The sequence below is a fragment of the Hyla sarda genome, chromosome 4, assembly GCF_029499605.1.
Source record: "Hyla sarda isolate aHylSar1 chromosome 4, aHylSar1.hap1, whole genome shotgun sequence".
Classification (NCBI taxonomy): domain Eukaryota; kingdom Metazoa; phylum Chordata; class Amphibia; order Anura; family Hylidae; genus Hyla; species Hyla sarda.
In genome coordinates this window covers 16,236,511-16,250,806 of record NC_079192.1, presented here as the reverse complement: position 1 = coordinate 16,250,806, position 14,296 = coordinate 16,236,511, and the positions used below count along the sequence as shown (strand labels likewise).

The 14,296-nt window shown below is 46.3% G+C and overlaps 1 protein-coding gene across 1 annotated transcript in view; it reads left to right on the top strand.

Annotated features, from left to right (window-relative positions):
* Positions 1–13,713, top strand: part of LOC130367280 (extracellular calcium-sensing receptor-like) — a 40,463-nt gene extending 26,750 nt beyond the window's left edge. Inside the window, exons 4-6 of the mRNA XM_056569686.1 lie at positions 491–718; positions 12,586–12,709; positions 12,794–13,713. Coding sequence (XP_056425661.1) covers positions 491–718; positions 12,586–12,709; positions 12,794–13,713 — 1,272 coding nt within the window. The remainder of the gene's footprint in view (positions 1–490; positions 719–12,585; positions 12,710–12,793) is intronic.
* The last annotated feature ends 583 nt before the right edge of the window (positions 13,714–14,296 follow it).

The window sequence follows — 14,296 nt, the reverse complement described above, 5'->3', positions numbered from 1 at the left end:
AGATCGCGCTCGGACACCATTCCCACCTCGATCTATAACTTACACTTTTCACTACAGAACTCTTTTAAAAGAATTTCCTTAAGCATATGGCTAGAAATGGGTCAACGAAGCATGATTAATCAGTTCAGGATTTTCATGACATTAGGATACATTGGGTAAATTGATTTGATTTCAGCTTATCAAAAAGAATAAGCCCCCAGTTAATATCATGGTATGGCCCAGCATTGGAGTGGCAAATGTGTATTGATTTGATTATATGTACTTCTCCCATTTGCATTCATGGTAGACAACCCATACCTCTAAACCTCCCCCCTACCCCTGGTTCTTATCTCCACAAGAAGGTTGTAGGAAACCATCAAACCTTCCTAAATAAATTATGAATTTCAAATCTTGTTTAAATAAATTCCAAGTTGTTTTGATCTTTTTGCAAACTTTTTGTCTTTTTTCACCCAAACTTTGTTTTTGTTTTGTTTTTTAACCTTTTTTTCAGCTTCTACACTACATAAAGCGAGCAAGGATAAGACTGAGTAGTGGTCAAGAACTCTATTTTGATAAAAATGGAGACCCACCGGCAGTCTATGATATAGTCAACTGGCAGCTGGGACCAGACGATACCATAAAACACATCAAGGTCGGAAGCTATGAAACTACTAGAACTTCAGCTGAAGTTTTCCACATAAACACAAGTATCATCCAGTGGCCTACCGGAGAACAGATGGTAAGAAGATAAGAAAAGGCCCACTGGTCTGTACCAATGAAAACAATGTCTTCATGGTCATCAATCCCTATCAAAGTGTGATCACTGGGGATTTGGCACATAGAATCCCAAATGAACTGTAGAATGAAGGTGGTGAGGTGCTTTGTGGATCATCTTGATCCCATTGACTACAGGGACACAACTACGTCCATATTCAATTGGTAATGTTTGGGTGGATTTAGTTTGTCATTTTTGTCTCATCAGTTGTAATCCTGGCCATAAACATGATCATAATTGATGAAATTTTTGTCCAGAATGGCTATTAATAGGATAATATGGAGAAACTTGAATTGAACCCTTCTACTTGTCTAACCTTCGGTTCTTCCAAGATTTGTGCCTCTATATACTCCATACATTTTTGATACCCCGGTACCGCATCCTATACGGTACCTGTGTATAGGTCCCCATAGCCAGAGTCCCTAGGACATCGGGGTCCTTCTTGTCTAGTCTGCCCCTTGCCACCTCTCATCTAGATAGTCATTAAGCTAACAGTTTATTCAGGATATATATAAATATAAGGGTACTAATGTATATAATTAGTTAATTACCTGTACAGAGCGTAGCAGGACCTGCGGGTCACGTGATCAGGTAAACTCTATGGTTTTTGCTTAAGGACCTTTGGAGGTCCCTGTGATGTATTGCACCCATCATTCTTTGTAACGGTGAGTGACAGTTGACCTGGACCAATCAAAACGTCCCCGCCCCTGCCCATATAAGGGCGGGGCGGCCATTACTCGCTTTCTTGTTCCTGGGTTGTCAAGCGAGGAGTAGCTCTTGTTCCTGGGTTTTCAAGCAAGCAACATCTCTGCACAGCTGTCTTCAGTGAGTTTAGGCCCGAGCCTTGCGGCGACGGCTGATCTCTTCTTAACCGTGAGTGTATCAATCCCTAAGCACTCTGCAAGATCACCGGACCTTATCTATCCCCTAAATCCGGACGGATCTTCAAAATTAACCCTAAATTCAGAGCCTTATAACACAAGTCAAGGTCCGCAACAACTGTCAGTCACTGACGTGTATAGGGACTGCTTGAATGAGACTGTTACTGTTCATTGGATGTACCGCAAGCCTTTAAGTAAAGTTTATCCAAGTTCAACTACCTTGTGGACCTTCAGAAATTATTCACATGCACCTGTCGTTGCTGGGAAGGGCGGCGATAGGCCGGAGAATTATCTCAGCATACTAGCCCTCAGCCTGGCGTCACGAACTATAGGGTTAACTTTAACCCCTGATATACTGAAGCAATACCCTGACTACATTACCCTTACCCCAGAGGCCTACCACACAAGCATCTTTAATTGGCTGTGTGCAGGGCCAGAATGGGACCCAAAATAGGCCCGGGCATTTTAGATTAAGCAGCCCATTTCGGTCCTAGATGTGGCTATGTGAAGACGGAGCCACAAAGGGGAGGGCAAAATGTCAATCATAGTTGGGAATATACAGAAATATATATTAGCCATAATATATATATATATATATATATATATATATATATATATAACAATTCCCCATGATAAACACTTATTCAGTATCTCCAAATTAATCATATAGCTACCAAATAAAAATGGAAGGAATATTATGAACATACATATTACCATCATACTTTTACTGACCAAATCCTGTAGTATACTGAGACCAATATGTGGTGCCTTGGGGGGGGGGGGGAGGGTGTATGGCAGTTGGGGTGTTGCTGTGAGGTATATCACGGTTAGAATTAACTCTTGTCAGTTGTGACACCAGGGTGAGGGTTAAATGCTGTATGGCTTGGCTTATCGCCACCCTTCCCAAGAGCGATAGGTAGATGCAGAATAAAGTATTGTCCACAACCAGAGCTTTGCTGAAAACTTTACTGAAGATTTTCTGTAACATGCGAACATAAGCAACAGTCTTTGTAACAGAGTTAATGAACAGCTTAGCTTAGATTGACAGTTGGTTGGTAGACTTGTGCACAAGAAAAATTTTTGTTTCGTTTCATATTTTCGTTTTGGATAAAATTTTCGGTTTGGTAATATTTTCGGTTTTGATTTTGCGGATACATTCGGTATTCGGGTTTTTATTTTCTTTCGGATACATGTGGTATTCGGGTACATTCAGGTAAATCTTTTTATTCTTTTTTGGACTAAACTTTTTTGGACTAAAATTTCGTAGGGTACCATAAAAAAAATAATAATAAAAAAGATACAGTAGTGATGGAAAAAATTGTATCTAACGAAATGTATCTTTTTTTATTATGAAATGTTTATACATTTTTAAACAGGGATCAATTTATGTGAGCGGGTAAAGCACAAAAAATGTAGCCGAAAATAATAAAAATGTAGTGTGTGCGTGTTTTTCACTTAAAATTTTTTTTTTTAGGTAGTACTACTACTCCCAGCATGGAACACACTTTTCCATGATGGGAGTAGTAGTTACATGTACCTATTAACAGAACGCCGGGGTCCCTTGCCATCCTCTTGTATAATGTATAGATGCGCGGCCGCTCTTCTATGGTCCCCTGCACTGACGTATATATACACCTATTCATATTTCCCGCAGAGCTGTGATTGGCCAGATGGTTCCAGCCAATCACAGCTCTCTGTGAGAAATAGGAATATGTGTATATATATACGGCCGTGCAGGGGACCATAGGAGAGCGGCCGCCGTATCCATACATTATACAGGAGCATCACAGCGGGTGTCAGGAGTGATACCCGCAGTGATCTTTCCATAACTACAAGTACTACTACTCCCAACATGGAGTACACTTTGCTCCATGCTGGGAGCTGTAGTACCTGCATTAATAGACAGATCACAGCGGGTGTCTGAAGTTACACTCACTGCGATATGTGTATAAATGCAGGTACTACAGCTCCCAGCATGGAGCAGAGTGTGATCCATGTTGGGAGAAGTAGTACCTGCAATAAGGGACAGATCACAGTGGATGTCACTCCTCCGGACACCCGCTGCGATCCTCCTGATGTGAATGTCGGGATCAGCTGTTCTCAAGGCTCGTTTCAGATCTGTGTATGCAGAGGATTACGGCGGTTTCGATGGATTACGGCGGATTCATTTTTTTTTCCTTTAATAAAATGGTTAACAAGGGCTGTGCGGGAGTGTTTTTTCAAATAAAATAATTTTTCCAATGTGTTGTGTTTTTTTTTATTGAATTTTCAGGCTTAGTAGTGGAAGCCGGTCTTATTGACGGAATCCATTACAAAGCCAGGGCTGAGCGCTAGCCCCAAAAACAGCTAGCGCTAACCCCCAATTATTACCCCCAGTACCCACCGCCACAGGGGTGCCGTGAAGAGCCGGTACCAACAGGCCTGGAGCATCAAAAATGGCCCTCCTGGGCCTAGGCGGTAACAGGGATACCGGGGTAATGATTGGGGGTTAGCGCTAGCTGTTTTTGGAGCTAGCGCTAAGCCCTGGCTTAGTAATGGATTCCGTCAATAAGATCGGCTTCCACTACTAAGCCTGAAAATTCAATTAAAAAAAAAAACACAACACATTGGAAAAATTATTTTATTTTAAAAAACACTCCCCCACAGCCCTCGTTAACCATTTTATTAAAAGAAAAAAAATTAATCCGCCGTAATCCATCGAAACTGCCATAATCCTCTGCATACACGGATCTGAAACAAGAAGAAAAAAACACAAAAAATTGGTTATGACATTTTTGGCGCTGTCCACTGGGGTGAGCACCCATGATGCAATGTTTACCTAAACAGAGAGCCACCAATTGGTGCAAAACTACAACTCTGGGCATGCTGGGAGTTGCAGTTTAGCAACAGCTGGAGTCTCCCTGTCTGGGTAGACACTGGCAGAAGGGTCTGTTCCCATTATCCAAAACGGACAATGTGAACCGAGCTTCAGACTAGCCTGAAACCCGCCTGTAGCTCCGCCCCTAATGACGTCATCACTAGGGGCGGAGCTACACGGACCTTCCCGGGACTCGAGGGAAGTAAGCGGACTTCGTCTTCTGTATACACTACATACAGCTATCTTTAGATAGCTGTATATAGTGTATACCTCCCAAAGGGTTAACCTACACTGTCCAGCAGTGTAAGTTAACTCTTTCCTTGCTGGGCTTGCGCATAGCGCACAGCTCAGCAATGGGTTAAGTGAGCCAGCAATGTGTATACTGTATACACATTGCAGGCTCACTGTAAGTTCTTGCTGGGCAGTAGGTATACATGTATACCTACGGCTCAGCGCCAGCTGTTCTCCCGGCTCTGTAGCCTTGAGTACAGCTGATCCCGACATTCACATCAGGAGGATCGCAGCGGGTGTAGGGAGGAGTGACATCCGCTGTGATCTGTCCCTTACTGCAGGTACTAATACTCCCAATATGGAGCACACTCTGCTCCATGCTGGGAGCTGTAGTACCTGCATTAATAGACTAATTACACTTCTTACACCCACTGCGATCTATCTATTAATGCAGGTACTACAGCTCCCAGCATGGAGCAGAGTGTACTCCATGTTGGGAGTAGTAGTACTTGTAGTTAAGGAAAGATCACTGCGGGTATCACTCCTGACACCCGCTATGATGCTCCTGTATAATGTATAAATAAATAATAATAAGTAATAATAAAAAAGATACAGTAGCGATGGAAAAAATTGTATCTAACGAAATAACAAATGCATTCTTTATTTTGCTATTCGTATTATCGTGGCTATTCGGGAATGTTCAAAATATGTTTTCGTGCATCGGTCCAAATGCCCGGAAACGGTAAAATTCGGTAAATTAGACATTCGTGCCGAAACTAATTGCACATGTCTATTGGTTGGGACTTGAGTAAGTTCCTCAGCTTGTAGGGATTAAGTATGCGCAGATCCGCTGGATTTAGGGTTATATTTAGGTCCAGGGTCCTTGCCGATATTTGCGGGGAAATTTAGAAGAACTCACTAACTGATTCAGCCGAGGCCGCAAGATTTTGGCCTAGTAATTGTCGTTGAAAGTTGCGAAGGTCCTACCTCATCCAGTGACAGCAACCCAAGAGCTGATGCTGCTTGCTTTGCAGCGCAGGAACAAGAGCACAAGAGAGATGATGCTGCTTGCTTTGCAGCACAGGAACAAGAGAGCGATTAATGGCTGCAGCTCCCTTATATGGGCAGGGGCTGGCCGTTTTAGGATTGGTCCACACCATCTGTCAATCAGCTTTACAAAGGATTATGGGTATCACACGACCCAGAACCTCCAAAGGTCCTTTTACCTACCATAGAGTACTAACCCGAATCACATGACCTAAGGTCCTGCGACGCTATGAAGGTAAGCATACATATTATGTACAGCATTTACATATAATTTAGCAGAATATTAACTGTATGAGGGGTGACTAGGGGATGACTAAGGAAGCGGACCCCCACAGTTCCTAGGAACTCTGACTTTGGGGACCCCTAACCAAAGTACAGTATGAAATACGGTAGCGGGACACCACAAATATTACCAACAATACCGGTATAGAAGGGGGGCTGTTGCTACCAAAAGGGAGTAACTATCTAAAGGGGCAGCTACCTACAGGAGGTACCTACCTACTTAGGCCACCTGCTTAATGGGCGTAACAACGTGAAGGGATTTGTGAAGGGAATTTTATGACCATACACATTACTATCATACTGTAACTGACCAAATCTTGTATGCGAGACCAATATTACCAATAATACCAGTATAAAAGAAGGAATATTATCACCATACATATTACCATGATACTGTTACTGGACAAATTTTGTATACTGAGACCAATATTACAAGTATATAAGGAGGAATATTATTACCATAAATATCACCATCATACTGTTACTGACCAGATCCTGTATACTGAGACCAATATTTCCAGTATATAAGGAGGAATATTGTCACCATACATATTACCATCATACTGTTACTGACCAAATCCTGTATACTGAGACCAATATTACCAACAATATCAGTATACAAGGAAGAATATTATTACCATATATATTACCATTACACTGGTACTGACCAAATCCTGTATACTGACTAATATTACCAATAATTCCAGTATAGAGGGAGGAAAAATTTCCCCAATACAGTGACCATATGGTGATAGATGTCACGATTCGGCTTACGGGTTGTGGATCCGCTGTGTCAGCGAGGGATTGGCGTGGACCGTGCTAGTGGACCGGTTCTAAGAGGCTACTGGTTTTCACCAGAGCCCGCCGCAAAGCGGGATGGTCTTGCTGCGGCAGTAGCAACCAGGTCGTATCCACTAGCAACGGCTCAACCTCGCTGACTGCTGAGAAGGCGTGGGACAGAAGGACTAGGCAGAGGCAAGGTCAGACGTAGCAGAAGGTCGGGGGCAGGCGGCAAGGTTCGTAGTCAGAATGGATAGCAGAAGTTCAGGTACACAGGCTTTGGACACACTAAACGCTTTCACTGGCACAAGGCAACAAGATCCGGCAAGGGAGTGCAAGGGAGGAGATCAGATATAGCCAGGGAGCAGATGGAAGCCAATTAGGCTAATTGGGCCAGGCACCAATCATTGGTGCACTGGCCCTTTAAGTCTCAGAGAGTTGGCGCGTGCGCGCCCTAGAGAGCGGAGCCGCGCGCGCCAGCACGAGACAGCAGGGGACCGGGACGGGTAAGTGACCTGGGATGCGATTCGCGAGCGGGCGCGTCCCGCTGTGCGAATCGCATCCCCGACGGCCATGACAGTGCAGCGCTCCCGGTCAGCGGGACTGACCGGGGCGCTGCAGGGAAAAAGACGCCGTGAGCGCTCCGGGGAGGAGCGGGGACCCGGAGCGCTAGGCGTAACAGTACCCCCCCCCCCCCCTTAGGTCTCCCCTTTTTTTTATCCGGTAACTGCCTCCCCTGGGATGAGGACACAGGGAAAGAATGGAGGGTTTCCTCAACGGCAGGCCGTACAGCAGGAGTTGGAATGGGGAGGGAGGGCAGAGGGTGAAGCTTGGCACGGGGCAGGGTGACACAAGGACGGGAGCCATGAGGAGGCACAGAGGCTCGCCTGACGGGACTGGGAGGGGGGGAGAGGCACTTCCTAAGGCAGGCAGAGTCCCAGTTCTTGATCTCCCCGGTGGTCCAATCAAGGGTGGGGGAATGAAGCCGGAGCTATGGCAGACCGAGGAGGACCTCAGAGGTACAGTTGGGTAGGACGAAGAGCTCAATCACTTCGCGATGGGGTCCGATACACATCAGGAGGGGTTCTGTGCGGTAACGCACAGTGCAATCCAGTCTGACTCCATTGACCGCGGAAATGTAGAGCGGCTTGACGAGACGGGTCACCGGGATGCGGAATTTATTCACAAAAGACTCCAAAATAAAATTCCCGGAGGCACCAGAGTCCAAGCAGGCCAGGGCTGAGAGGGAGGAGTTGGCTGAAGGAGAAATCCGCACGGGCACCGTGAGACGTGGAGAAGCAGACTTAGAACCAAGAGACGCCACACCCACGTGAGCTGGGAGCGTGCGTGCGTTTCCCAGACGTGGAGGACGGATAGGGCAATCCACCAAGAAGTGCTCGGTACTGGCACAGTACAGACAGAGATTTTCTTCCCTACGGCGATTCCTCTCTTCCTGGGTCAGGCGAGACCGATCCACTTGCATGGCCTCCTCGGCGGGAGGCCCAGGCGTAGACTGCAAAGGATGCTGTGGGAGAGGTGCCCAGAGATCTAAGTCTTTTTCCTGGCGGAGCTCTTGGTGTCGCTCAGAAAAACGCATGTCAATGCGGGTAGCCAAATGGATGAGTTCTTGGAGGTTGGCAGGAATCTCTCGTGCGGCCAGCACATCCTTGATGCGACTGGATAGGCCTTTTTTAAAGGTCGCGCAGAGAGCCTCGTTATTCCATGATAACTCGGAAGCAAGAGTACGAAATTGGATGGCGTACTCGCCCACTGAAGAATTACCCTGGACCAGGTTCAACAGGGCAGTCTCGGCAGAAGAAGCTCGGGCTGGCTCCTCGAAGACACTCCGGACTTCAGCGAAAAAGGCCTGGACTGTGGCTGTGGCAGGATCATTGCGGTCCCAGAGCGGTGTGGCCCAAGACAAGGCCTTTCCTGAAAGAAGGCTTACTACGAACGCCACCTTAGACCGTTCTGTAGGAAACAAGTCCGACAACATCTCCATATGCAGGGAACACTGAGACAAAAATCCACGGCAGAGTTTAGAGTCCCCATCAAATTTGTCCGGCAGGGACAAGCGGAGGCTAGGAGCGGCCACTCGCTGCGGAGGAGGTGCAGGAGCTGGCGGAGGAGATGGTTGCTGCTGTAGCAGAGGCAGAAGTTGCTGTAACGTGGCGGTCAACTGCGACAGCTGCTGTCCTTGTTGGGCAATTTGCTGCGATTGCTGAGCGACCACCGTGGTAAGGTCAGCGAGACTTGGCAGCGGCACCTCAGCGGGATCCATGGCCGGATCTACTGTCACGATTCGGCTTACGGGTTGTGGATCCGCTGTGTCAGCGAGGGATTGGCGTGGACCGTGCTAGTGGACCGGTTCTAAGAGGCTACTGGTTTTCACCAGAGCCCGCCGCAAAGCGGGATGGTCTTGCTGCGGCAGTAGCAACCAGGTCGTATCCACTAGCAACGGCTCAACCTCGCTGACTGCTGAGAAGGCGTGGGACAGAAGGACTAGGCAGAGGCAAGGTCAGACGTAGCAGAAGGTCGGGGGCAGGCGGCAAGGTTCGTAGTCAGAATGGATAGCAGAAGTTCAGGTACACAGGCTTTGGACACACTAAACGCTTTCACTGGCACAAGGCAACAAGATCCGGCAAGGGAGTGCAAGGGAGGAGATCAGATATAGCCAGGGAGCAGATGGAAGCCAATTAGGCTAATTGGGCCAGGCACCAATCATTGGTGCACTGGCCCTTTAAGTCTCAGAGAGCTGGCGCGTGCGCGCCCTAGAGAGCGGAGCCGCGCGCGCCAGCACGAGACAGCAGGGGACCGGGACGGGTAAGTGACCTGGGATGCGATTCGCGAGCGGGCGCGTCCCGCTGTGCGAATCGCATCCCCGACGGCCATGACAGTGCAGCGCTCCCGGTCAGCGGGACTGACCGGGGCGCTGCAGGGAAAAAGACGCCGTGAGCGCTCCGGGGAGGAGCGGGGACCCGGAGCGCTAGGCGTAACAATAGATATCAGCTCTACACAGACTCTGCAGACTACATAAGTCATTATATACAGTCTCATGAGGTGACTTGCAGGTGACATCTTCTCTGATCAGAGTTGTTCATTTTCCTTTTTCTTCTCCATGTGTCCCAGATGGTCAAGAAGATTTCTTCCAGCGACAACTGATCTCCAGAGAACCTGCCAGACAAACATTTTAGGATCTGCACTTTTCCAAACAGAAATGATAAGCCTCTTGGTGTTCTTCACAGTAGAGTGGGTAGATAAGTGGGTCAGGGAAGAGTAGGTAGGTCCCTCCCCATTAAGTAGTTAGATAGTTACTCCCTTTAGGTAGTAGCAGTCCCCTAGTAGTAGACCCCCCCCCCCATTTATATTAGTAGCAGACTCCTGCATATAGTTGTAGCAGCGGCACTCACCTTTTAGGTAGTGGTATTAGCAGTCCCCTTTAGACAGTGAAATCACTGGGAGGACACTAAAACTTAACTTTTAATATATTTTTTACACTAAAAAGCCAAAACGAAAATCAGAAAAATGTGTTAATATCCACCAAAAAATTATAAACAAAAAGCAAATCAAAATGTTATTGCCCAAAAGCCAACGTGGACTAAAAATAATCCCGAGATTGATATCTCCTGGATATATCAGATATAGAAATAATGAAATCGTGACAGCCACTTAGGCTTATCAAAATATGTATATTTTATGCTCCACCAATCTGGAGACTTGCCATAGCCGGAGATCCAGTAAATGTGCTAAAGGATAAGATGGGGGAAAAGGTAGGTGGAGGGGGGGGGGGAGGGGACGGACCTAGGGAAGATTGATGGCCTTATGGATGAGCGGCCACTACCTCCTTTCCCTACTGCACAGGTCCCTATTACTACCCCTGTACCTAGGCGGGGTGGGCGTCCTTATAAGGATGGTCCCGCACAGGAACCTACCCCTGTGATGGCCTGTTAATGCCCTGTCTATATCACAGTAAGGAGGCTCTCTGTCTCACTAGAAACAACTGTCTAAATTATGTTGGGTAGGAGAAGGGAAGATATACCTATAATCACACACAGATATCCCCCTATTCACACCCCTAAGGTATGTGGATGAGGTGGTGATGCTGAATGATTATTTGTGAATCGGGAATTAGATGTTGTTGCCCTCTAAAATATGACTAAACACATATAACAAAGCTAATAATATTAAGATATTGCACAAATAGAGACAGATGTTCCTCAAATATAGCAAATGACTGTGCATTTCTTATATATCAAAATTGAGGATGACAAACAATGATATAGATATTAAGATATTGCACAAATAAAGGTAAATGTCCCTTCAATATAGCAATTGACTATACACTGAAAATTCAGTAGTCTCGGAATATGGTATACATTCCAAAGAATACCCCAATTCAACAAGTAGATTGTAACCACAAAAGTAGACAGGAATAGATAAAACTGTATTCTCTAGTATGACCCAAAAGGTACTTAGCTGGACCCCGGGTATGGTAAGTTGTAGTTTAACAAAGACATCCCGACGCTTTTCTTGCCCCAGTCATCAGGGGACAATGAGGGGCGGTAGATGAGCTCATGGTTAAATGTAGATAATCGGATGGCTGATGATGGCAAATGCTGTCAGATGAACACTGCCCTTTAGGCAGAGGTAGCAGCAGCAGCACCCTTTAGGTAGTTGAAGTAGCAGCCCCTTATAGCCAGTTGTACCAGCATCCCTTTTAAGGAAGTTGTAGTGCAGCAGCGCCATTTTGGTACTTGTAGTGCAGCAGTCCCCTAAAGGTAGTTGTAGGCGCAGCAGCCCCGTTAAAGGTAGTTGTAGTGCATTAGCCCCCTTTCGGTAGTTGTAGTGCAGTAGCCCCCTTTAGGTAGCTGTAGGTTGGGCAGCCCCCTTTAGGTAGTTGAAGGTGCAGAAGTCCCCTTTATGTAGTTGTAGGTGCAGCAGCCTTCGTTAGTTGTAGTGCATCAGCCCCCTTTAGGTAGTTGTAGTGCAGAAGCCCCTTTAGAAAGTTGTAGGTGCAGCAGCCCACTTTAGGTAGTTGTAGGTGCAGCAGCCCCCTGTATCTAGCTGTAGTGTAGCAGCCCCATTTAGGCAGTTGTAGGTGTAGCAGCCCCCTTTTATGTAGTTGTAGTGCAGCATCCCCTTTTAGAAAGTTGTAGGTGCAGCATCCCCCTTTAGGTAGTTGTAGGTGCAGCAGCCCCTGTAGGTAGCTGTAGTGCAGAAGCCCCCTTAAAGTAATTGTAAGTTCAGCAGCCCCCTTTAGGTAACTGTAGTGCAGCAGCCTCCTTTAGGTAATTGTAATGCAGAAACCCCCTTTAGGAAATTGTACTGCAGCAGCCCCCTTTAAATAGTTGTAGTGCGGCAGCCCCCATTAATGCATAAAAAAACCATATGCACCTGGCTCACCCGTAGTCCGTAGCAGCGTGGCCTCTCTTCTCCGGTCTGTACTCCGGTGCATGATGATGACGTCCCTTATACGCCGGAGCATAGAGCGCAGAGGACGGATGCATGGGCCTCTTGTTTGCTGTCTGCATATTGCGGGCGGTCGCAAGAGTGATTGACAGGGCCAGGAGCCAATGGCTCTTTGCTCTGTCAATTAGCCGAGCCCTGCATTTAACTATAGGCCCAACTATTAGTTAAATTTGTCTTGGACCAGCTGGCCCTGGCAGTGTGGCATAAGGATTATGGAGTTTCAAAAAATAATGCATAAAAAATAGAGACGACTACATTTTCATTTCCAAATCTTGTACCCTCAGGTTCCTCTCTCGGTCTGCAGTGAGAGCTGTCCTCCAGGTTTCAGGAAGGCGACAAGAAGAGGACAACCTGTCTGCTGTTTTCAATGTGTTCCATGTCCTCAAGGGGAAATCTCCAACCAAACAGGCAAGAAACTGTTCATCGTTACATGTGAACTATCCATGCCATAACATACCAGATTGCTTATGTTTTTGTTTATTGTGTTTTTAGATGCTTTGGATTGCATCAAGTGTCCAGCGCATAAATGGCCAAACCTTGAAAAATCTTTATGTCTCCCAAAAGCCATAGAATTTCTGTCCTATGAAGACCCATTGGGATCAACCTTGGCAGTGACCGCAGTCATTTCCTCCTTAGTTCCTACGTCCATATTGCGGCTTTTCATGAAATATAAGAATAGTCCCATAGTGAAAGCAAACAACTACCATCTAAGCTGCTTTCTCCTGTTCTCATTGACTCTATGCTTCCTCTGTTCCTTGGCTTTCATTGGTCCACCCCAGGCTGAGAAGTGTCTCCTACGACAGTGTGCATTCGGTATTGTTTTTACACTTTGTGTCTCTTGTATCTTGGCCAAAACTATGACAGTAGTGTTGGCTTTCACGGCTAGGAAACCAGGCAGCTGGCTAAAAAAATGGATAAGTTTTATGGTTTCTTTCTCATTTATATTCATATGTTCCTTATTACAATTCATCTTGTGCATTGTTTGGGTGTCACTTGCTCCGCCATTTCCCCAGTACATTAATACACAAATACAACCCACTATTATCAGCTATGAATGTAACGAAGGGTCACCTATGGCATTTTGGTGCATGTTGGGATATCTTGGCCTCTTGGCCTCTATCAGCTTCATTGTAGCTTTTATGGCCAGGAGACTTCCCGACAGCTTCAATGAAGCTAAATTCATCACTTTCAGCATGTTGGCCTTCCTTAGTGTCTGGGTGTCTTTTATTCCGGCCTACCTTAGCGCTGTAGGAAAGTACACTGCAGCTATGGAGATATTTGCCATTCTTTGTTCAAGTTGGGCTCTGGTCATCTGTATGTTTCTTCCTAAATGTTTCATAATCTTGTTCCGACCCAATATGAACTCTCGAGAATACCTTGTGAGGAAAATTAGGTTCCAACGTCACAGATGACATCAAGATAATATGTGCTTTTGATAAGTGTTTTTGCAGTATATGAAAACCTTACTGTAAGTATCACTTTTAACCATTGAGGAACCCCTTCATCCATTGCTATATTAAAGAAGCTGGTTGAAGTCAATTTGTCCTCCCTACTGAGCGGAATTGGTCTTTCTACTGCTGTTTTCTAGGGATTCCATAAGTTAGGAGAATGTGCCCCAGGGTCTTCACAACTTTGGGGGCTTAGTATTCCTCAGCCACCCACAAAGGTGCATTATCCTTTGGGGGTTCGATGCATATGGCAGAATGACACACTACTTGGTACAACCAGGTGAGCCCAACCCATCTATGTGAGTGTAATAATTGGTCAGATAAAGTCTAAAAGTCATTGATCAAATAGTGGTCCCCATGAAACCTTTGGCCCAGAGACCATCACCAACCATAATCAAGCACTAGGCAACATAGGCAGCCGGGTGGAGCGCCCTCTTGAGGGGGGAGTGCCGGCTCTGCCCTCAGCAAATTAGCCAGACAGCATCCGAACCACACACTCACAGCCAGCACCACTTCCCCTGATGCCCCCCAGCGTTTGCCACATGTT